Here is a 25360-nt window from a genome sequence, read left to right on the forward strand (position 1 = left end):
TTAGCTTGTAAACTAATTTTATTTATGAAAAATGGAATGTTTCATTAACAGAAACGTGAGTGGTGTTTGAACAAGAACACATTTATTTAAAAAAAAAACAAAACAAATGAGTTCACACAGAGTTACAATATGGCAGCAGATTTTTAATTACATAAATTCAAGGTGACTCTAGGTAACAGAATTCACCACTGTCACCATCTTGCATTGAGGAAAAGTTAAAACTGTCAGTAGCGGCGAGTGAAGCGGGGATCATTGGGTCTGTTTGCTCTGTCCTGGTCTGCAAATGCTCCTTGCACTCCACTAGTCTGTATGATCTGAGTCTGGTTTCCACTCTGCATGAAGCCCCCACGCCTAGGAACAAAGTCAAACTTTTTAAAACATTTTAATCTTCACTGCAAGTTTGAATTTGAAACAGTGCTGTGATTTTGTATTATTTATATTTTTAAATGATTTTTATTCTTGAAACAAAATGTACCATATAAAATAATGGAAAATCTTTCTGACCTAATTCCATTACAGCATTCACACATGCTATTTAGAGGAAAAGGACCAAAAATCTTTGACAAAGTTTCTTACCCTGACATTCCACTTCGGTTTATCACATGACCTGGTCCTGACTGACCAGCTATGCTTCTATCACCACCTATATAATAAATAGAAAAGTATTTAAATGGACCAATTTTTTAAAAAAGCAATACTTTGTTCACAGAATTTTGCTTGCTTTCTTTGTAGTGCTCAATAAGTTTTAACTACCACTAAAAGTTCCACACCAGTAATGCACTAAAAACTGTTAAGCAGCAAGTGTACCTTGCCATCTCTCATGATCCCGTCCCATTATTTCTCCATCCACACTGCCCTGCCATGAACGATCTTGATGCCCCTCTAACTTTCGACCATGTTCTCCCCAGTCACGTCCATCTCTTAAAAAAAGAAAAACATCTTCTAGGTGTGTCCTTTATCACTTTGATAGTTTAAAGGTGAACCACATGCAATATCCAATACATAAACTTATTAAATCATTTACCAAGCTATAACTATGCAAATCCACTATTTACAGCAGATAAAAGCAAATTAGTAACACGTTGAACAATCTTCTTAACATTGCAGGAAACTGAATTTTCCTAATGTTCTATAATCAGTTAATATCACAACACAGTGCAACACCCAATACTTAATGACATGAGTTATGGTGTAACATCACTTCGGGAAAGAACATTTTAAATAGAATAATTAAAGCAAAGTCTGGCTGGCTGGCTTTAAAAGAAACAGCTGGGGTTTCAGAATAGTCCCATGTCAGGTTTTCTACCAAGATTCTAGCTTGCTTTCTATTAATACCATCTCAAATCCAGACCACTAAATTATTCCGTTTTCAGAGGATTTCTGGAGCATGAGTGAAAGAACTGGATCTTACCCCTTACAAAAGAATCATGACAACACTGGCAGAATGGTACAGCGACTCTTTACTTACTACAGGGCTCTATTCTCTTGATACAAATAAGAGCTATGTGTAAGATCACGACACATCCAGGAGAAAACAGACCCTCAGTGAAACTATCTGGACAGATGATTTGCACTTGTAAAACTGATTCTCACCATGATCCTTCAGAAAGTTCATCTGAAGTTTCAAAGGACATGAACACTGAGCACTGGTGAATGACTGTCCTCATTTACACATACTAACCGAGACTGTGGAGGTATCCCTCTCCCTTCACTCATTCTTCTGTCAGACCCATAGCCACCCCAACTATCCCGCGAGTCCCGCGAGTGACGTTCTGGTCCTCCATGGCGCTCATCCGGATAATGCTGAAAAATATACAGTAATGCTGTAATCTGACTCTCAAATTGGTAAAGGCCAGTCAACTGAATTTAGCCAGTACCACAATCGAACAAATTAATAAAGCACTGGTGACAGCAAGTTTCTATATAACCCCTCTTTGATTACCTACTCATATGAGCTTGTGAAGCAGTATTTTTCCTTCAAATAACTTTCAAACTACTCTAAAATTGTGCATTATTAATAATTCTGTGGAAAACAACTGCTTTAATGGTTTGTCTTTGCTTCAGTTCTTCTCCTCGGGATCAAATAAATTTACATTAACTATTCTTAGTTCAAGTCTTCCACTAAGTTTCAACAGAATTCTTAGATTTCCAGTGCACCAATCCAACCTCTCCCTCCCCAGTCTTTTTAAAAAGGTGGGATGTGTTAAATGGTTATATTTGCCCTGTGTGTTATTGTACCTTTTGCATTTTCCAATATTACAGGCAATGAATTTGTTGTTCATGGATGGAGTGCCAGGATAACTGTCTTGCCTATGTTACAATTACCAATAACACATGTAAAGCCAATAACCAGAACGCTTCCTTTTCACTAACTAGCCCCAAAAAGAGAATCCATGTGGCAACTTCAATCATTTAAACATGTTTTTCCGAATACACGACAACTACCATAGTTACCAACTGATCTGTCCATTGCACATTCAGTGTGGGAAACTGGTTGTTTATTGAACAGCTGTTGCATTTCATGCCAGTGGCAGCTGCATTTAAGCAGCATGTGACAAAAACCCTATGCACCCTGGGATCCTTCCAAATGAAAGGCACTATTCTAAATGCACACTTTTATGAAGCAAAAATTTATACTTAACCTACCTGTCCATCTCGATCTACCACTGCCCTTGAAATGTCTCTTCTGCAGGGTAAGTGGGGAATGGGGAGGGCAGAGTAAAAGAAAAAGTCAGTAACAATGGATATATCTTCTGGTTAAATCATACTGGAGTTTCCAATTTGGTATGTGTTACACTCTAAAGCATGGGAGTGATAAAACTTCCTTTATTAGAAATATAATAGGATTTGAGAAACTGTTTTACCAAAACAAACACATAACAGGGCACTAAAATTGTGTGTGTCAATGCAACGCAGAGGCAGTTTCACTAGTGTGCCAAAGCACCTAAGGCAGCAGCTCTGTATCAGATCTAACAGGAAGAAAGGTTTGGGACCAAAAAACAATACTAAAAATAACACCAACACACAGAGCTGGAGAAATAATCACAGTGGCACAGATCCCGCAAAAAAGTCCTCTGTCAACTGCAGTTTAAAATACTCACACATCTCACTGACAGGAATACCTGGAAAGTAACATCCCCTTCCCCTGTGCAGTCTTTGGGATGGGGCAGGGAGGGAAGGTATACAAAGTATAGAACAGCCAGTAAGGAGCCTTCTATCAATCTTCAACAGTTTAAAAAATGAAGAGGAAAGAAAAAAGAAAAGGCATTTCCATTATTCTTGTGCCAAGGAGCTAGCAATCAGGTGCGATGTTCTGGATTTCCACACGTTTCGTGGAATAGTACAGAAAGTGGATTTCTTTGTAGCGCTTATTTTCATGCCTTACAAGTCCACTATGGTTTTTCAGATGCATACTAGCAAATAATTTTTTTTCAACTCTGACAATATTTTCATAAGTAACATATACAAGCTTGCAAAATGCAGATATACATATAGCCATAAGAACACACAAGTTCTAATACTCCTTTTTAGTAGTATTTTACAAGCAATTAGTATATCTGATAAGATATTAAATATTTTGTCTTAATTTCAGTCAATACAAGGGAAGAAAAAACTCACTAACCTATCCACAGGATGATCTTGGTAACGGCCACGATCCCTATGATCAAAATCATGGTAGCGATCTTGGCGACTAAAATCAGAATGGTATCTATCATCCATTGCCATTCGCTTTGCCTCTGGCCAATAGGAGTCATCTCGCCTGCAAGAAAGTGAACATTTAATTCAATATGAAGCAATAATTTATCCATCTTCCTCTGTCTAAATGAAGTTTCACTTAAAGCAACCTGTGTGTTAAGCTGAACAGTCAATAGTTATACTTTTGATATAATTAAAATCCCTGAAGTGCAAAACTGACTTCTCATTTCAGTTTCAGAACAGAAGTTAATTGCATTAATACCACACACTCTTTAATCTCAGCATATGTTGAAGTGAGCATAGAAAGACTATTTAATCCTTCTGACATTTGTGTTTTATGATTCAGGTCCACAATTTCTACAGTTCCTCATGTAATTTCCCTTGAGAGTCTAATTTCCACAGGAGTCAAAGAAATAAATGAGTGCTGTCATGTCGTATTATGTACATCACAGAACGGCTTCCAATGAGTCATTTTTTTATTTCTGCAGTAAAATTGGACTCCAGAGTATGAACTCAGGGCAAAACTGACCCCGGTATAATCCCCCAGCTCTTCAACAGAGTTAAACCACAGCTGAATTTGTCCCCAGATTTCAGGTATTATCATAAAAAATACGCATGAATCAGCTTTCAAAACACTCAAAATTCAGGCATTTCAGTGTGATATTCCTCTATCAGCCTACAACCTTCCCAGGCAGACAGACACTGAGGAAAGATAAACTGATATCTAGCAAATGAGACACATTTTAGAGCATTATCATCATTTGTAAAGCTGTGTGCAGCTGGATTGTCAAATATCAAAATTGCTTGGGATACCTGATTAAGAACTAATTTGGAATCACCATCAGACTCTATTGTATTAACTCATGCTTTAAAATCTTGAGAACAAAAGGTGTAATTCAAACGCACTGAGTATTCATCTAGCTATGTGAACTGAACTTTATTGTATTTGCCACAGAAAGTCAGACAATCATGTTGAAAAAGATACAACTGATTAAGATGTTTCTTGACTTTAAATAAGGCACTATGTAAACCAAGATCTCAAAAACCACACAAATGAAAATTAGCCCAATACCATGATTTTTCCTATAGGTGAGAGGCAGTGGTAGAGGACTCAGCTGTTCATGACATGGGAATCCAGCAATGAAAAGGGGCAGAACTGACAATGCTCAACATTTCAGGAGACCCAACTCAGCCTGCCATGCAGCTGCTGCCACCAGGCCCAGGGAGATACCACAGTACTAACTGGCAAGGAGCACAGAATGGGACCATCCACTTGGAGGCTGGGTTGTAAAGTATCCTGCACTGGCAGGGGAGAGTGAAATGAGGGATGGATTCTGTTCTCACCCTGATCCAGGGCCCTTCACGCACTTTCAACTGCATTATAACTTCCTTCAGGCCTGCTGGGGGCTTGGGGAAGGACTGATGGAGTGGCTCCTGATGAGAGGCAGAGTTAATGCTTGGCATACTCCCGGCCTATCACAAGCAATGGCAAGCAGCCTGGGCCAGAGCTGGGCACACAAAAAAGAAAGGTCCAACCCCTGGTAGGCTGCATAGAGCCATTTGGTGAGACGCCCTCAATCCCAACTACCAAGCACCTTAACTCACCAGACTCCATATGACCTACTGCCTCCAACACCAGGATGGGATCAGCCTGTCAACGCCCCCCCGCCCCCAAGAAGAAAAACACAAGCAGGCCTCCCTGCTGTTGGAAAAACTGCAGCACTTCAGGGGTAGGAATTGGCAGCTTGTGTATCCACTGAAATTCAAATACAAAACCATGAGGCTACTGCGAATTTATTTGATGAACTTTCTAAAGAAGAGCAGCTTCACTGCCAATGGGGAAGATATTCCCACCATTCTACAGGTAGAAGTAGATAAAAAGCTGCATCATAGAATGGGGAGAGATGAGAGAGTTCATTTTCATCAAGAATCATGGATGTAATTTTAATCTGCATAGCTGAACACCCCGTTGTAACAGATGCCTTCGAGAAGTATTAAATACATCATTTACTATGGCTGTTTATGGCATTTTATTTTGCAGTCTATTTAGAAAGTGCACTTACTGCTTTTTGAGCTTGTTAATACACATTTGTGCATTTTGCTGATTGCGATTATTTAAAAACATTAAATTAACCAGAATAAAATAAACAAACCCAGTTAGAAACAGTAGTGGTGCCCAGGACTTTAGCATATGTTCTAATAAGACTTCATACTAATTGTAGTTACTGATTATGGCCTTAAGCTTCCTGCCATAAAACACACACTACAAGTTGGAATCTCGCTTCAATCACTTACCTTCCATCAGTGTCATAAGGTCTTCTAACTGCAGACCGCCGTTCTTGCTCATAGCGCAACTGTTCTTGCTGACGACGCAGTTCTTCTCTTTCTCGCTGTATGCGCTCCTGTTCCCTCCTTCTTTCTTGTTCTATGTGCATCCTCTCTCTCTCCAGCCTCTCCCTCTCCAAACGCTCTCTGTCAAGCCGCTGCCTTTGAAATTCAAGTCGGTCACGCTCTCTCTGAAGCCTCTGTCTTTCATCCCGTTCATGAATGGCTTGAAGACGCTGCTCTCGCTCTCGTCGTTCTCTTTCTCTGAAAAAGGGAAGTAGAGATGTGTTTGTTTTAAAAAGCATGCTACGCCTTCAAGTGAAATTCTGAAGGCTTCCGGGATCTTCTCCCACAACCCAGCTGAGTATTTCCACTAAGCAAAAATCAATAACAATTAAAATAGTTAAAAACATTATATACAAAAAGATGAGAAGCAAGAATGTTACAGTGATGACACCCCCTTCCCAGTTTTGAAAATGCTTTTCCATAAGGTGATGAGTTCTATGTCCCTGTTTACACACTTCTGGAAAAAAAGTCAGCAGGCATGCAATGGCCTTACAGAAGGGGCAAAGTAATTTTGCTTTCCCTTCAGCGTGAAAGTTAAATGCAAAATTTGAAAAATACTTGAGTACTACTGAATAACAAAGATTCTACTTAAATTCAAAAGCTTTAATGCAGAATCCAGGCAGTGTCTCTTCATTGCTCATGCAATAAATAGCACTAGGAAAAAAAACTATAAACCCAGAACAACAGAGAAAGATACAGGAGACTAAACTTTGAATAGTCACAGAGGTAGCCATATTAGTCTGTATCTTCACAAAACAAAAAAGTAGTCTCATAGCACTTTAAGGACTAACAAAATAATCCATTAGGGCTACGTCAACACTCACTTCGAAATGGTCATATTAATGGCCAGATAAAAGAATACTAATGAGGCACTGAAATGCATATTCAGCGCCTCATTATGAGCTCATAGGAATAAGGGGATTTCGCTGTTGGTGGGGCCCTTTCAAAAAGGACCCCTGTACAGCCGAGCTGCACGGGCGCGAAACGTGGCAATTTCAAAGTGCTGCAGCTGGCGACATGCTAATGAGGTGCTGAATATGCATTTCAGCGCCTCATTAGTATTCTTCAATCTGGCTATTAGCATGGTCATTCTGAAGTTTTTGGTAAGTGTAGACACAGACTAGGTGATGAATTTTTGTGGGACAGACCCACTTGCTGAGAATTTTCCAGATCTGAAGAAGTGGGTCTGTCCCATGAAAGCTCATCACCTAATAAATTACTTTGTTAGTCTTTACAGTGCTACAGGATTTCTTTGAAGCTGAATATAACAATGAATGAAGTGTCAGCTCCAATACTAAACTGTCATTTTCACAACATAGGATACCATCACTGGGTAATGATCTCTTGTTACTACATAAATGCAGAGATTTTCCAAGCACGATAAATGACCTTAGGTCATATTCTATGACAATTTAAATAAAAAGTGATATAAAACATTCCAGTTTTGCCCTGTTAGTGATGCAGGAATATTTAATTTCTCTCCACTATACAAGATGATTCTTATTGATGCATTAGGGACAGTAAGTTATTCAGAACACAGTAAATACACAATATAGCACCCTTACGCCTTGCTAGTTAAACTGGACACTAGGCCATTATGAACCACAAAACTGTAAGAAGTCAGTGTTTCTGCAGGCAACCCAGGATAAGAACAAACTAAATATGAATCGTTTGAATTAACAGTTCAATTAGTTAGTGACATCATAATTTACTCCTGTGGGAATTCTGCACCACTATACATGTGCAGAATCAATCCTCCCTCCCACCACCATTCAGATCCTGCTCATTTCCAGAGATAGAGTTCTTCCTCCCTCTGCACAGAACACTGGGACTGGGTCAGATCAATCCTCAGAAACCTCCCTCCTGAGTTGCAGAAAGCTCTGCACCATTTGAGGGGGAGGAAAAAGCATTTTCTGCAGCTGGTGACGCTTGGTGGGAATTCTGGATGGGTGTCTGGATGCACTGGGTTTGGCCAGAAAGGGAAGCTGCTTCTGGCCCAACTGCTCCTCATACATAATGGGTGCGTCTACACTAGGAACTAACTTCAAAGTTAGGCACTACATCGAAATAGCCAGCAGAGAGTCTACAAACATTTTTCCCTTAGTTTGAAGCTATCTTCGAAGTAGGGAGCCCAACTTCGAAGTCCCTCCTCTATTCCTGGGAATGGAGTAGTGCCCTACTTTGAAGTTTAATTTTGAAGTAGGGTGTGTGTAGACACTCAGCTTCCAAGTTGTACTTCAAAGTAAGCAACTTCAAAGTTATTTTTGTAGTGTAGACACAGCCAATGGGCGGGATTACTCTCAATGGGGATCTAGGTGCTGTGCAGATATGGATGCACAGGGGCTAACTGAGTGCAGGGAGAAGTGGAGTCTGCAGAGGAGTCCAGATAAAAATAGGCAGGGTTCAGCACAGGATCTGGGTACTGGGAAAGTAATGCTTGATAGGTGGGGCGGTGTTGGTCTGTCGGTCAGGGTGCAGTTATAGTTGGAGCTCAGTTGGGTGGGTATGACTCCTGATACTCTGATACTCAGGGTAATGAAGATCCTGAGCTCACCGGCGTCTCTCCGTTTCTCTGATTTCTCGTTCTCTCTGTCTCTGCCGTTCACGCTCTCGTTGTTCTTTTATTTTATCAAATGACAAAATATCTTGTTTCTCCTTGCTCTCTGACTTGCGATCCTGGCTCTTAGAGCTCTGTGTTTAATCAAAACACATGAAACACAATATCAGTGCTTGAATTACATTTCCAGCAACCAGATAAGACAAATGCCAACAAAAACAACCCATATTATCCCCCAGTCCTTAGCGGAGGGACAAATAATTGTTGGCACTTTTCACATGAACTAATAAAGAAAAAAGCCATGAGAAATACCAATAATTTGGCTGCATTTGTTTTGTTTTCAGGGGATGGGGTAGGCAAGAGGAGAGTCTGGTAGTTGGTTTTGTTTCCAGTACAACCCCGAACGTACCATTTTAAAGGTGTAGTGACAGACATTGCTCCCCATACTACACATCTGGGGCAGCATGATGTCTTAGTGGCCTTGTTACATTAAATATGTGCAATTCTGCCTATAGTAGCAGTGAAGAAAGTGTTAACAAAAAAATAAGCATTTACCACTGTAGTATCGTGTTACTAGACAAATCTCCTTATTTATAAAGAGCAACTACAGTTTTCAAAATGCAAGTCAAATATTCTGCTGGGGTACAGGGAAAGTTTGTTTAACTGTATGTTATGGGATAATTTTTTACTGAAATTCTACTTACTCTCTCTTTTGATGTAGTAGATGTTTTCACACTAATAACTGGTTCTCCTTTGGATTTATCCATTATTACTGTCCTTTCAATTCCTCGACTTCCTAAATGTACCAGAAAAAGACAAAAATTAATATAATTTAAATTGTGGTAAGAACAACCTGCTGTATCTTGGTTTATAAATACAATGGCGGAACCATGCTTATAGAATTTTTTGAATTGAGACACTGGAAATTATTTTTTAACCTTTATATGACATTTCTATGAAAGAAAATGGGAATATTTCAAAATGCTTACTTTTGTTAAACTTTGGAAAACTTATCTCAAGAGGACTAAGATTTAAAATAGTAAATTTAAGTCCACTCTTTCACCTTAAAATGCAGTTTTTTCATGACACAAAACTATGATTCTCATTCAAAGAACACTCCATGAACTGCACCACATTCTATACAGATCACAAAAACTAAATCTGCTGCCTGCTCAATGATACCAGAAGCAAGACTTTCACAAACAACAAAAAGATGCAAAAAGTCAAATATATATTTTCTCCATATACTTTGCAGTTTTATAAATATAAACCCAATATACCCTAAATCAAATTGCTGCTGCTCGGTTGAAAGTTTGCCGAATTCCTCATTCTGGCTAGGGAGCACACAGAGCAAATGAACCTGGACCTGCCCCAGCTGGGGTACATGTACCCCTCCCCCAGCTGTGCCCACTGGAGCTGTGGTAGCCCTGGTGAGGTGCTTGTCTCCTGACTTCTAACTGCTGTGGTGATAGAGGATTAGGGTAGTCCTCTCTACCTGGGTCAGTCTGAATACTGAACGCATCATCCCACACCCAACCTCAGAGCAATTACATAAAAGAAACATGTACATTCTCATTTTATCTTCCAAAAAAAAACCCAAAAATTACATCAGGGATCTGGGCAATATCGGGAAAATCTTCTAGTAATAAATATTCATTCTAAATTGCAATAACTTAAGTAAAATAATAAAGATTTCCTTAAATTAACTGGGTCTTCATATTAAAATGTACCTAATGCTATACAAGTTTTCTTACAATGTATAAACATACTTGATTCTGAATTTAAAAAACCTTGAAAAACAGATAAAAGCTTTTATCTACAATGTAATCAAATTTAAAGTATTCTGAAGAACACTAAATTGTCACAATAATTTGGATTACAGATTTAAATTCCCAAGACTCAGCAATTCTCAAACTTTTCCCTATTTGTACTCTTTTTTAAAGCACAGGGAACGGATATGGCATAATAATCTAATTCATCTGGAACATCTATCTTTTGTCACTTAGTTGTACACATGTACCACATCTGCAACAGCTATCTACTGAGTAATTTACATTACCTGATTTGCTAGTCCTAGAGCGACTGGAGGATGAAGTTTTCTGTTCATCTCTCTCTTTTCCTTCTTTCTCATCTCTTCCATCTCTCTCGGTTTTCTTAGTATCATCTTTTTTATCTGTTTTCTCATCCTTTTTAATACTGACAGCCCTATAAATAAATTGAGGCTTTAATGGTGATCCTTTGGAATATTAACAGAAGTTTTCCAAATTGTTAATAATTCCATCCATAATGAATCTCCACTTTGTCACTTAAGCATGGATATCTATATGGACTGGAGTAGAACAAAAGCTTTGGGCACATAGCTGTGCCATAAAACGTAGTTCAAGTAAGAGAGTCAAATAAGCAATCGGAATATTGTGAAGTAAATGTAATATAGAATGTCGCATATAAGAATACTGTGAAATAAAACTTCCCTCAAATAATCATGCCCCATTGAAAATAAATTTTAGCAAACATCTTGTGAGCCATTCCAACAATCTTTTAAGAAATGAAGCTGCCTAAACAAAAGGAAGATGTTTAAAATCAGAGTGCTGACGCAGGTGCGCATTAATATTACAAAGAGGCACTTCAATATTTCATTGATAAAGACAAAATACATGACACAAACAATCACAATGAAAATGGCGTCTATCTGGGTTTACATGAGAATGAACTTGAACAGGAGATACCCATATAGGGCCCAAAACATTTGCCTACCAATAACTAAGCTAATATGGAAGAAAAAACATTACGCAATGATTTATTGCCATTGAGGATTCTTGGTCAGCTTATTTGTCTCATGAATTCAACATATATTCTCCGCAGCTTCCTACAGCATCCCAGTTTAAGTCAGAAATGTTTGCACCAGGGTGACAGGACAGTTCTGAAGCCTTAAAAGTAAATGGAAGTACTGAACTGAAGACACCCCTTTATGCAAGCTTTTCTATCTATGAACTTTCAAAGGAAGTAATTTCTGTCTACAACCTCTTGATATTTCAATTTCATGGTCCTGAGGTGACAAAACACAGCACCCCAGGAAGCAAGATTTGCAATGCAATAAAAATGTATATTCTTCCTTGAGATCAATCAGTAATTCAGGTGCAGCATGAAACAGTATGTTTGGGTACTTTAAAAATACCAATAAAACTAAATTCCATTAAACTTTTTATCATTCACAGATACGTCTTTCAAATAGTTCTTTTGTAACAAAAGCTTTACTTTTCAGACTTGGAATCTGTAGAATGGTGTCTGTCTCTTTCCTTCCTCACTTCACCCTCTTTTTTGTCTGATGGTTTTTTCCCAGCTGGTTCATTCTTTGCCTGGAATTGTATATATCAAAAATGTAATCAATTACACATCTGAGATAACACATGCACTCCTATGATGTTGTCCATCTTGGAAAATTACCACTTACTTTTTCTACAGAGATCATTTTCCCATGTAACTCTGTTCTGTGGAGGTGACCAATACATTTGGTGGCTTCGTCAGAGGTTGACATTGTAACGAAACCATAACAGCGAGCCCCTGGACTGCGAGCATTAGTCACCACTTTTGCACCAACCACCTTTAAGAAACATCAGAGAGGTAGCCGTGTTAGTCTGTAGCTTTGAGAACAACAAAAAGTCTTGTGGCACCTTACAGACTAACAGATATTCTGGAGCATAAGCTTTCATGGGCAAAGACCCACTTCATCAGATGCATGAGTGGGGGAGTGGTTTCAGAGGGGTATTTAAAGAGTGGGGTCCCAGTAAGAGGGAGGGCCAGAGTTGTCTAGACCTTGTCAGCTCTGGCCCTCCCTCTTACTGGGACCCCACTCTTTAAATACCCCTCTGAAACCACCCCCCACACTCATGCACCTTTAAGAAATAGTATTTTTAATTACTGTTTTGGCAACATTTTCAATCATACAGTCTTATATATTTAGACTCAAACTTCACAGTCAGAAGAGAATCACGATTATTCTAATTTGACTTCTGGCATGTTGCAGACCACACACAGAGCCCACTCATTCTTGTAATACAACCCTAATCTCTGGCTGAGTTACTGAAGTCCTCAAATCATGATTTAAAGAACTCCAGATACAGAGAACCACTTCATTGATACAATGTACTTAGTACACAGAATAAAATGCCAGCTATGTGCCAGGAACTTTGGTTTGGCACCATTCCACTCAAACATCTTTTTCCATTAGTTATTATTTGTATCACTGTAACATCTAGAAACCCCACGCTTGGCCCATGTCTCCAAATGTGCTAAGTGCTGTACAGATAGAACAAAAACACAGCCCCTACCCCAAAAAGCTTCCAGCACTTCTAAGAAACCATCTGAGTTCAGTTATCCACATTTTGAGGATGTCAAGGTTACATTTTGGGACAGGGGTATACCCAATTTGGCCAGTAGTATTCTAAAAATGTTGTGCTGAGAAATACTTAGCAAAGTGAAATACTAATACTAATAGTATTTCCCTACATGCCCATGGCTGCGGCAATGTTGCCGAAAAGACCAGAGTTTAAAATTCTAGAGCAGATTTCAGAATTGCTGAAATAAGCACTCCTCTTCTGGAGCTTCCATCCTGACAATGTCAAAATGAATACAAAAAAACTCAGTGCTGCTATAGTAGTGTGCATATAAACACGAACTCCATTTATATAGTGTGATGTGACAGCTACAAATTAACACTCTGCAGCACTAAACAGAATTGTTGCACTGTCTTATTAACACCATTATTAGTATGACATGGTTAATGTACTTTAAATTATATAAAAATTGAGAAGCATAAATCTCCACATGAACATAACCAATTTATTCAATCCCATTACGTAATACAGCATTTAGATATATCTCAAAATAAATTTGCAATAACTATGACTTTCACTGGAACATTTATAAGCATTCAGAGATGACCTTTACTGAAGAGATGAATGACTTGAGCCTGAAAAGCCTCAGTGACTTAGGGTTGGGTCTCAACTGAAAAGTTAAGTCAACCAACTATGTCACTGAGAGATGTGAAAAATTCATCTCTCTAAGCAATACACTCAGTCAACATGCATCTCAGAGAGTATCCTGGTTATTTTTTGGTTGGGAGTGCCATCAGAAGTGGCTACCTGCTGTTCCAGATTCCTCCCTTACTTACACAAGCTCCAGAAGAAACATTGCTGTCTGGATTTCTGGATAACTGGATTTCTCATAGTAGCAAATGTGGAAGGGTTAACCAGCTAAGTCAATACCATGTGAGACAGCATTAACTTCCAGTCGGATAACCGGGAGGTGAAGTAGTGACTATGAAGTGGAGGGTGGGAGATCCCTGGAAACTCCTGTATTCATCTGTACAGGCATGCTACATCTCCTGGACACTTTCTGTAGACGTGTCTAGCTGGGCAACCATTACAATACTTCATTGTACATTTCTGAGAATGTCAACAGAAGACTGTACTCTTGCGGGAGGTTTCAAAAGGCGTAAAAGACAGTAAAGAACCCAGTTCCCATTGCCTCGAACTTTGGAAACCTGTCCCTCAATAACTGGCAAAACTATGTTTTAGCAGTTTAGCCTGTTCAATCCCATTTTCTCTCTTAAGGTTTTGCAAAAGCAGACAAGACAATTTATTCCAACATGCCATTCATGATTATGTTAACTACAGCTATATTTTAAGTCACCCTTTAAATGTAAGCTATTATACAAAAATATATACTTAATTTAAAAGCACTATGTAAAGGTACATACCTTTCCATATTTGCTGAAAAGGTTCTTCAAGTCTGTAGCTCTAGTAGAGGAAGAAAGTCCACTGACCCACAAATTTCTACCAGAACTGCTGCTTGTACGACCTGGTTCAAAACAAAATCACTACTATATCACAAAAACAGCACAGTGAAAAGCTATTGTTCTAGAAACTCCATTGTTTTCATCACAGGATATTTTTAATATTAAAATTAGAGAAATTGTTGGTACATCCTGATGTCCTAGCACTGTCGTGTAGCCATTTCTTTTCTTCCCATTCTGTGAAAAGCTCTGCTATTGTGCAAAAATCAAGCAGCCCTGTAGCACCTTAAAAGACTAACAATTTTATGAGGTAGTGAGCTTTGGTGAGTAAGACCTATTTCATCAGTGGATCTTATCCCTGAAAGCTCATTCAAAACAGAGCTATGGCTACCCCTCAGACTATTTTCTGTTTTCAATTTTTAAAATGGCAAGCACTTTTAAATATATTAAGTTTTACTTTTGCAATCTGAAACATTATGGCTGTGTCTACACTTGCATTCCTCTTTCAAAGAGGCATGCAAATGAGGGAAATCGAAAATGCAAAGGAGGTGCAGATTTACATATATGGCACCTCATTTGCATATTCTTATTTCAAAATAGCTTATTTCAAAAGAAGAAAACCAGTGTAGACACTGCTCTTTCGAAAGTAAACCCCATCTTCAAAAGAATCCTTCTACCCATAAACAGAAACAAACAGCTATTTTGAAATAATATGCAAATGAAGTGCCAGATATGTAAATCTGCACCTCATTTGCATTTTTGATTTCCCTCATTTGCATGCCTTTTGAAAGAGGAATGCAAGCATAGAGACAGCCTATTTGTTTTGACATAAAGAATAATGAAAGTATAAGAAATGTGCATCTAATTAGCCTGCTTCTACTAGACTTCCTTTGGAGCAGAAGTTATCTGAAGAATGCCAAAACTTTACAAATCTGATCATGAAGCATTTACATAAAATTTCCATAAATTTTGCCTTTGTGTTAACCAATAATCAACTATTTTTTACAAAATTACATTAAATCAAAATGGAAAATATAGGTTGACCCTCCCTAATCTGGCACCCTCAAGACCTGATCAGTGCCAGACAGGGGGATTTACTGAATCACAGGAGGTCAATATTGTTTAGCAGCATTACCAACATGTTCACTGGTTAGTGGGCTCATCTGGTAAATTACAGCTAAATAACAGAACACTGAGAACCAGGACTAGCAGCTAGAAACAAACTTTATGGGACTATGGGAAACTTGGCTACACCCATGATAAGCGGTCATACAACTAACTAAAATCATGCCAGATTACGGATGTTGCCAAATGAGAGAGTTCCAACCTGTACCATCCTGTGTTAGTAACTTGAAATAGAACCAATGTTTGCCATAATCTAAAAGCTAACCTCAATTACTTTAAAGCTTAAAAATTCACTGCATGGACAATCCTGATTAGAAAATGCTAGAAGTTATACTGAAAACAGGAAGGAACTTTTTATGATCAGGGTCTAACCATTTTTATGGTTAGGGTCTAACCCTAACCCTGTCCTTCTGAATGCTTACATGTGAACTTAATTTTACTACTGTAAGTAGTCACAATGATTTCAATAGGACACTAGTATACATTAAGCATATGCTTAAATGTTTGCAGATTCAGACCTAAACAATGCATTACAACATTTTTCCAATTCAGTATCAATTTTACATCATACCTTTCTCATCTTTTGCGATCATCTTTGTATCTGTATCCTCAACACAGCTAAAGACAAAAGAATGTGTTATTCAAGCAAGAAAAACAAAATGTGAATAGATCTCTTAATTGTGTATGCTAAAATTCAATACCTACCAGAAAATTAGTTGCGAAATAAAGGACACCTTTGTAAACATTTTCATATCTGATAATGTGGGAAGTCAGATGTTTAAACAGACAATTACTTCTGTTTGCCAGACGATAAACATTAGAAAGAATTTAAGAAAACAACCTTTGAAAGGTTGAGGAAAGGAAGGAAATCAAACCATCGGTTAAAAATTGAACAAGAAGAAATAAAAGATTCTTTAGGAATAGACTACAATTTCATCAGTCTTGCTGGCCAATTGAAGGAAACAGCCTATTTGCATCACTTAATGACCAATGAAAAAGATAGCATCTGGTCTAAAACTGAGAAAAAACAAACCTCTTTTTCTGATCACCGCCCTCATTGGTAGAGGACTCTTTAGTAGCAGATGATTCTTCTGAATTAGCTTTCTCTTCTGTTTTCTTGACATCTTCTGTACTATCTTTGGTTTCAAGACCTGCATCTTTATCCGCTGTTTCCCCACTAGAGGCTTCCAGACCTTGTGATGGTTTGCTACTCTGATCACTTATGTTTTCTATTACTAAAGATTCAGAGTCCATTTTCTCTTCATCTAGTGTCTGTTCATTTGTCTCCCCTTTTGCTACAACTAAATGCTTTGCTTCCTTCCTTGAAAGAACTTGTGCTGACTTGCTGTCCCAATCTAAAGCATCTTCCTCCGACTGACTGGCTGCAAGAGTGTCCTCTTCCTCTGCTAGCTTTTTGCCTGCCACGGAGTCACTTGCTTCTTCTGTATATGGCTGCTCCACTTCGGAAGTTTCTTCTTTAAGTGGTTCAGATTTACAAGTTTCCCCCAAAATGTCGAGTATTTTCTCATTTTCTATGGATTTAACAGGAATAGAATGGCACAAGATTTAATCACCAGGGAAATAAAGCAATCACAAATGTGGAACTGGCATGGCTGCCACACTAACACCAAGAGAAGTTCTAAGCTACAGAGATTGGAAAACCCTGATGTACACAATATTCAATGTTCTAAACTATCTGCAGTCTAACAAGCTATTATATTAAAGCCTGAAAGCTACATGGAAGAAAAAGCCCAAAACTTAACACAAAACCTTCTGTCTGTTCCTTGACAGTTTTCTTCAAGTTGCATTCTAGGTTCTTCCTAAGTTAGCTTCCAAAGTCCAAGATGCTTAACTGACTGCATCAATTCTTTGGCAGTTCAATTCTGAAATTCCTGTGAAATTCTTTTAGCAGAAAAGTCCAACATGAAAACCGGAACATCTTCTGATGGTGCATAAGCATGTTTGCAGTCCAGAAAAGTGAACAATATCTGTATGAAATTTCCATGAAGAAACTCTGTCTTCCTTCTTCTGAAATCCAGGCACTCTTTTAGTTCCCACCTACACACTACCTGCACTCCTTCACTCAAAATTACAGCGTTAATGTACCATGTGATATCACAAGATCTGTTTTACGTGCAGAACCTTCAAGTTTTAAGGCTTAGATTAATTAACACACATTTACTTCAAGAGGTTTTAAACAACCACTTCATCACACTGAACGTATTTCTCAAAGATAACACTGTCACAGATCTGGTGATATGACTGGGTTTCCAATCTCTATGATCCTTGAATGATCTGGACTGTGCACCATTAGAATGATGCACACTATAGTAATGCAATTAAATAAAACACATGGTTACAAGAGGAATTTGGTGCAAGAGTGATACCATTTCAAATCATAGCTTTTTATTTTCTTCCCCCCAAACAGTACCTGGATCCAAAGGTAATTCTTCAATTTCCTATAAGGAAAAACATATATACATATTACAAAACATCATTTTATGTAAATATGCTGACCTTGGCTAAATTATTTACAAAAGAGAATATGGAGGAAAAAAAATCCCTGTAAGTTTTATTAACTTTTATCAACTTTGAAAAGTTAAGGAAAATGAAAACTTTAGATTTTAAAACAAATCATTTTTGGTAAGATTTTAAAAGTAGTTTATAATTTCCACAGGTTAAATACAAATACAAAAAACTGTTTTTATGGACATTCAGAGCATGTACACAGTACTAAGCCACTGATACCATACAAAGGATGGGTGACAAAAGAAAATAAAAATAACCAATATTAATTAGCTGAAGTACACTGACCCATTCACTCTAGTGCCTTTAAAATACAGGCAAACAAATCAGCAGTTTTATAAATACCTTTGCCTAATGGCATTTTCATACCACCATGCAACTACTACTAATTTGATTTGCCAAAGTACAAGTCACCAACAACTCCCACTGAAGTCAACAGGAGCTGTGGATCTTCAAAGGCTTCTGAAAACCAGGCATTGTGTTTCCGTTAATTTGTATCACACCCAATTATGGAAGTAATGAACATTAGAAAATTTAACATATACAAACATGTGTACATTTATAAGTACATAAACCTTTTGACAGTAAATTATTTTTGAACAGAGTATAAAAAGTCTTAACTCTTCCAATCACCAGACAAATACCACATAGGAAAAGCACATAATTTTGTTACTATGGATAATAGCAAATTACAGAAAAAATTCAATGTTTTCTGGATCTAAAAATGTTAAGTATTTGTATTTTTCCCCCAAGAAAAAGAGTTTTAAAAGATATATATGTATACAGCATGTGTCATTACTGACATAAAATTTAAGGAAAAAGAATTTACCTTTGCTACAGTTATATCAGATGAAGTAATATCTAAAATGTTTCCAACATCCTCACTTTCTGCCTAAAAGAATAAGAAACAAAAATACATCACTCTATACAGAAGAGTCATCACATCTTTATCGATAATGAAACCTGAATGAGAAATTGTGAAGTTGGCAAAATATTTTATCTGATTTTTTTTCCTGATAACTGCTATTAGACAAGTATTTCTAGCATTCAACAAAGCAGCGGAGATGAAAAATGGTTACAGATAACTGGATTAAAAAAGAAAAACAAAGGCGATGGGCTCTCTCTTTTGTCTCCAGGCTCTGCCTGCCTACTTTAAGTCTGATCTTATTTTAAAAAAGCCATTCAATGTTAACAGAAAATTCTATATAGACACTTCTCTCATTTTCCTTTCACAGAAAAAAAACAAAGCAAGAAAGTCAATTTTTCTAAAGAATGAGTTGATCTACTTAAATACTACCTGGAAAAATCTCAGTTCTCATGAGTTTTCCCTTGACAAAAGAAAAAAAACACTATTTTTTGGTTATTTCTGCTGTTCCTGAAGTAAAGCAAAAACATAACCCCATAACCCAGGTTGCACAATGCAATTCAGAAGTTCCTGTTGAGGCTAGAGAATACTATCTTTCATTGCTCCACTGTACGTTTCAAGTGAGTATTAACTTGAAGACTCATAGTAAAGTTTATCTTCAACCACAGACAAAGCTGGAATGGCGGTCCATTATTAGATGATAACCACAGAAAGCCAGCATGAAAGCATTCCAAATGTCTGACTGAGAGCCCCAAAGCTAGGCAAAACAATTTAAGTACACTGACTCAGTCCAAATGCAACATATTATGCAACTATGAAGTCAATCAATTAAAGCATTTTGATACCTCACTGCCCTCTAAAACAATGCAAAAAGAGAAAACGGGAATGTAAAATGAAGGCAAAATTGAGCATTCAAACAATTTAATAAAAATGATGCTTTCTAGATTACTACTACTGTGAGTAGCAATATGATGCATGCAAACAAAACCTAAACATGTTTTAAAATCAAGAATGCTATTGTCACAAACAGAAAAATGGACACAAAATTTAGATCCCCAAATTATTTCTGCTATTATTTAAATAATGGTGCACTATTTAATTTGAAAAAAAAATTTGATTTCACACATGTAAGAGATCCATACCATCACTACTGGTATTTCTCTTGATTCTTCTTTAATTTCTGAAAACTGTGGAGATGCCTCCAAGTTACCTACAGCATATTCTGTAGGTTGATCTGGAAGTTCTTTCATTTCTGCATCAGCATTTTCTTTACTATCAGACAGTGAGTCAAGAATATTATCAGCATTGTAATCCTCTCCGCAATCTACAGCACTGCCATTATCTATTTCAGCTTCATCTAACACACTAATATCCATCATGTCAATATCCTGCAAGTTATCCAAACTTGCTTCAATATCCTCCTGTAAAAAGAAAAAAAGTATATATAATAGTCATTGTGACTTGAATGCAGCACTACTATTTTTCACCTCAAATGTGGTTTCACATACCTGCCCATCTCCAGAATCTTCCTCTAGTCCATTATCTTCAACTCCCTCTTCTTCTAGTCTACGCCCTGGTAACATTATGAATATTAGAATGATGAACTCACAAATTGCTATTTTAGACTATGTATCTTCCCAGAATGAGGTATAAAATCCATTTTTATAGAAAAGCTACATGGTTTATCTTATTTTGGACAGTTTTAAAACCCTAACCACCACATTTCTGTAAATTACAATGAACACTCTGAATATTCAACAAAATGTAAGTTGTACAAGTCTAAATTAGAAGTACCCTTAGATTATTTGCAAAAACAAGTAGTCCTGTGGCACCTTATAGACTAACAAATAATTTGAAATGTAAGCTTTAGTGGCTTCTAACATCTCGATGTATCTGATGAAGCAGGTGTTCACCCACAAAAAATTTATGCTCCAAAATATCTGTTAAGTTTGTATGGTGCCACAGAACTTCTTGTTGTTTTTGCAGATACTGATAAAACGGCTACCCCTGTGATACTTAGATTATTTTTCTCTACATGATGTTAATATTTAAATATTTATTTCAAAGACCATTTCTCTTTTCTAAATTTTAATATAATTTGTCTATAAATCTTCCTACATTGGAAATTCATTCAGCAGCTTGAACCATAATATTAGAGGTAACACTCATTACTGCAACAATACACTTCACTTCTGGCTCAGATCAACAGGGAATACAGACCAAAACCCAATAATTTGTCACACAGTTATAGGTGTGTGTGTGTTTCCTTCCAAAATACAAGCACATTATAAAAAAACCAAAGATTTCAGAACTGCAGCATCCAATGCGTGGTCCGTTCGCCACCTGTGTTGAACTGGACGCCACAATGTTGCACTGTGGTGAAGTGCTTTCTGCCTGTGCCCCACCACATGGAGGCAGCTTCTCCTGAGGCTCACTTGGGGCCACAGGGTGGCAGGGCTCCAGAGAGACACTGGCACTTTCTGCATGGGGAGGGAAGGTGCCTGGCTGGTGGGGAAGGGTGCCTGGCTGGTGGGGAAGAGCGCCTGGCTTGGGAGGCGATGCCAGGCTGCAGGGGGAGGGGACCCGGGGTGCAGTGCCATGGCAATTGTTAAATTTCTTTCGGACACTGAAATAGCCCTTCTACAAATAGAAACACCTCAGATTGAACATTTTAAACCTTGTAACATAGTGAAATGTTTACACCATATTTTATGTATTTTCCAGATAGAGAAACATGATCTAAAGTAATTTACTAGCTAACATAATCCACAAACGTTAAGTGACTAAAAGCATTGGTCTGAGACAGGCATATACTATTAGATGAGCATTTGCGCATCACCACTAACTCTCTGTCTAACACACTGGAAAGCTTTAAACCATTTTTTATGAGGCATTTAAAATCAATTACAAGTTTTTAAAAACCCCTGTTGCGCACAATTCTAGTACTAAAGACCTACTACCTTTAATTTGTTATTTATGTGGTTGCAACACCCACCCCCTTCAGAATTTCTGTGATTAATATTTAACAAAATGTGTAAGTCACTAATGATAGACTTTGTAGCATACCAATGATTGTCTGAAACTATGGAAGTGGATCAGTAAAACAAGCTGTTGAAAGTGAGAGTGAGCTGAACTGGGCTAAACCAGGGGTCAGCAACCAAACCTGCAAGAAGGGCCAATTTTTTTTAATCCAGTGAAAACTTAATTCAAGAGCCGCAGCAGACTCGAATACGAGGTGGTCCTTAATAAGTAACTTCAAACTGTACTTCTGATGTACATCTGATGAAGTGAGTCTGTGCTCACGAAAGCTGATGCTCAAAACTTTTCTGTTAGTCTATAAGGTGGCACAGGACCCTTCGTTGCTGTTACAGATCCAGACTAACACGGCTACCCCTCCCATACTTGTACTTCTTTGTAACCCATGCAACAATTTGTAATGTGATACATATTTACTGAAGGATACCCACTGTTCATCGAAAATAATCAGGGAGGTTTGTTTTTTTACTTTGCAATGATAGTGTCAGGACCCATGAAGTTATCCTTAAAAAGCCACGTGAAGTCCTTACAAAGCCACTTGCAGCTCCAGAGCCACAGGCTGCACACCCCTAGCCTAAACTGTACATTTGATTGGATGGTGTTCTTGTCTGACTCAACAAAATACTCAAATCACAATTTCAGAAACTCTATAAATTCACTCACACTGTCAAATTAAGATACAAATACATTCCAAAACATAAGCAGGGAAAGAAAAGAAGATAGAAAAGTTAGTTTCTGCTTTGTAGGTGCAAGATCCAAGAGAAAACCCCCTCTCAATTATTTTGTACCTTTGCTGCTTCTCTTTGGTGTTTTCTTGATGGTTATTTCTGGCACCATTGGAATTTCATCAGGGTTTCCCCCTTCATCCTCAATTGCCTATTGGAAACAAATATAAAACCACTATTTATTCACAATGTACTATTGCTCCAGGGCACTAAAATAAGCAAAATTCTAAAAATCAACAAAGCCAGTCTGACAAACAACAAGCAACCCTATGACACCCTAGAGACTAAAAAAAATTAATTGTGTCATGAGTTTTCATGACTAAAATCTACTTCTCTCAAATGAACAGCGATTCATCCTATCCTAGGCATCCTTCAGTCTGCGTATACTATGGATCACGCCCTTCATAACTCCATTTAAGATTGTCATTTGCAGTGTTGACTGTGACTGTGAAGGCCCACACGTGAGTGACAGTCCTTGCTACATCTGCTGCATATGTAGTGGGTGTCTGGCAGGTCCTTGCTGTCCTTTCTACGGGCTCGCTTTGCCTCTGCCAGCTGTCTGCTCTTCATCTCGCCCTTCTGAAGGCCCTTGTGTAGTTCCTGCTTCCAGCTGCTGCAGTTATCTGACAGCTCTTCCCAACTATCTGGGTCGATGTCTACCTGAAGTCCCTCTTACAGATGTCTTTGTAGCACAACTGGGGGCGTCCTGGAGGTCTTTTGCCAGAGGCTAGCTTGCCATACAGGGCGTCTTTTGGGATCCTTCCATCATTCATCCTGTGGACGTGGCCAAGCCAGCAGAGCTGCCACTGCCTGAGGAGGGTATGCATGGCTGGAATTCCAGCTTGCTCGAGGACGGCGTTGTTGGGCACTCTGTCCTTCCATGATATCTCAAGAATGCGCCTGAGGCAGCGCAAGTGGAAGACATTCAGCCTCTTTTCCTGATGGGCGTACAAGGTCCAAGACTCGCTGCCATAGAGGAGGGTGCTGAGGATGCAGGTTCTGTTGACTTGCATTTTGGTGTGAGTGTACAGCTTGTTGTTGTTCCACACTCTCTTGCTAAGTCTAAACAGCGTTATGGCTGCTTTTCCAGTTCTCCTGTTTAGCTCAGTTTCCAGCGACAGGGTGTCAGTGATGGTGGACCCTAAGGTAAGTAAACTCCTAGACAACCTCAAGCATGTAATTGTCAATGCTGATTGATGGAGGTTCAGCAACATCCTGACCAAGTACGTTTGTCTTCTCTAGGCTGATGGTAAGCCCAAAGTCCTTGCATGCTTTGGAGAACTGATCCAACAATTTTTGAAGCTGGCCTTCTATGTGTGTCATTACAGCAGCATCATCTGTGAGCAGCATATCTCTAATGAGGACTCCCCGCACCTTAGACTTAGCCTTCAACCTTGCAAGATTAAACAGCTTCCCATCAGATCTTATGTGCAAAAAGATTCATATGATATGGAATACAAGTGGGACCCAATGAAAGTGAAATAGTAAAACACTGAGACATCAGGAAAAGAGCAACATCTGTGACACCTTCTGGACTGTGATCAACAGGTAACCTTCCCATTGCCCCACGTGAGCAAATTAATGAGCGTGTCTCAGTTTTAAATGGACAGGGGCTTCTGGCAGTGATGCCACAGCACCCCCACTACAGCACGCCATGCTGCACACCCAGCTCCCACCGTCTAAGCTTAGATCAGCCAGTGTCTGCAATACACACTGCACAACCATCCTGACTAAGGGGAGAGAAATGGACAAGGGCCCCCAGCGGCCTAAAACCTGCAGGTGCCCCGTGCACGATAAGAGGGTACGTATCCCACGGCTAGGAGGTTACCACCTGTCATGGGAATAACTAGAACACGTGCCCTCAGGCGAAGGAGTGAGAAGCGCGTGACGTTCCAGAACGCCGCAGGGGACGGTGGCGCCGTGCCCAGGGGGCGGGGGGGTGGCGTGTCACATGACGCCTCTTGCCCTGTGCTTGGCGCCATTTTCTCAACCGTGTCTCGCCCGGGCCTGGGACAGCGTGCGCCGCTTCAGCCCTCAAAATCCCCCCCCTCCCCCACCCCACTCAGCGCGCGCCGTCTGCCTTCCTCACCTTCCGGAGCCGCTCCATCAGGACGCTCTTGTTGCCGCCGCTGTCCAGGTTGCGCCGCTTGAGCTCTGCCCTCAGGTCGATCACCCGCAGTTCGCTCAGCCGCCGGGTCTCGGGCTCCGAGCCGGAAGGCGCCACCCCGCCTAAGGGCGCAAAGTCCCCCAGCCCGGTCGCTGACTGACTCTCCGTCATGACGCCGCTGTTCCGGCTCTCACGCGCGCGGGACGGAAGCAGACTAAAGTGGGCAGAAGAGCCGCGCTCCCAGCACAAAATGGTGGGGACGAAGCCGAGCGAGACAGGCGCGCACACGCACACAGGCCGCGGCGCAGGCGCACTCCGGGGAGACTAGCGGGCCTGAGGGATGCGCGCAAGCGCCACAGCCTTCGTTGAGTGAAACGCCTCAGAACCAGGCGCATGCGCTGGAGCCGCTTCAGGGCTGCAATCATCCGCATGCGCAGTCACCACGCACACTGATGGCCTGCAAGTTCTACAATGGAGCGCCGCCCTTCTGTCTCGAAGCTGGTGCGCATGCGTGCACCCCATCCCTCCCAGCTTGCCG

The 25360-nt window shown here is 39.4% G+C and overlaps 1 protein-coding gene across 3 annotated transcripts; it reads right to left on the minus strand.

Annotated features, from left to right (window-relative positions):
* Positions 1-25149, minus strand: LOC142002200 (scaffold attachment factor B2-like). Of its 3 annotated transcripts, none has more exons than XM_074978093.1 (21): positions 24805-25149; positions 22779-22866; positions 20463-20527; positions 20169-20375; positions 18919-18981; positions 17995-18022; positions 16597-17095; positions 16135-16181; positions 14403-14503; positions 12096-12245; positions 11900-12000; positions 10704-10849; positions 9349-9440; positions 8642-8778; positions 5992-6285; positions 3623-3760; positions 2647-2686; positions 1682-1803; positions 808-920; positions 577-643; positions 1-351 (listed from the first exon to the last, which is right to left on the minus strand). In XM_074978093.1, the coding sequence occupies exons 1-21, from the start codon at positions 24991-24993 to the stop codon at positions 225-227; spliced, it is 2814 nt and encodes a 937-aa protein (XP_074834194.1). In that variant the 5' UTR covers positions 24994-25149; the 3' UTR covers positions 1-224. The 3 variants fall into 3 exon arrangements, with proteins under 3 accessions (XP_074834194.1, XP_074834193.1, XP_074834195.1); XM_074978092.1 differs by having other exon boundaries at positions 20097-20375; XM_074978094.1 differs by lacking the exon at positions 20169-20375 and having other exon boundaries at positions 24805-25147.
* Positions 25150-25360: the final 211 nt, after the last annotated feature.

The sequence above is a fragment of the Carettochelys insculpta genome, chromosome 27 (assembly GCF_033958435.1).
Source record: "Carettochelys insculpta isolate YL-2023 chromosome 27, ASM3395843v1, whole genome shotgun sequence".
Taxonomy (NCBI): domain Eukaryota; kingdom Metazoa; phylum Chordata; order Testudines; family Carettochelyidae; genus Carettochelys; species Carettochelys insculpta.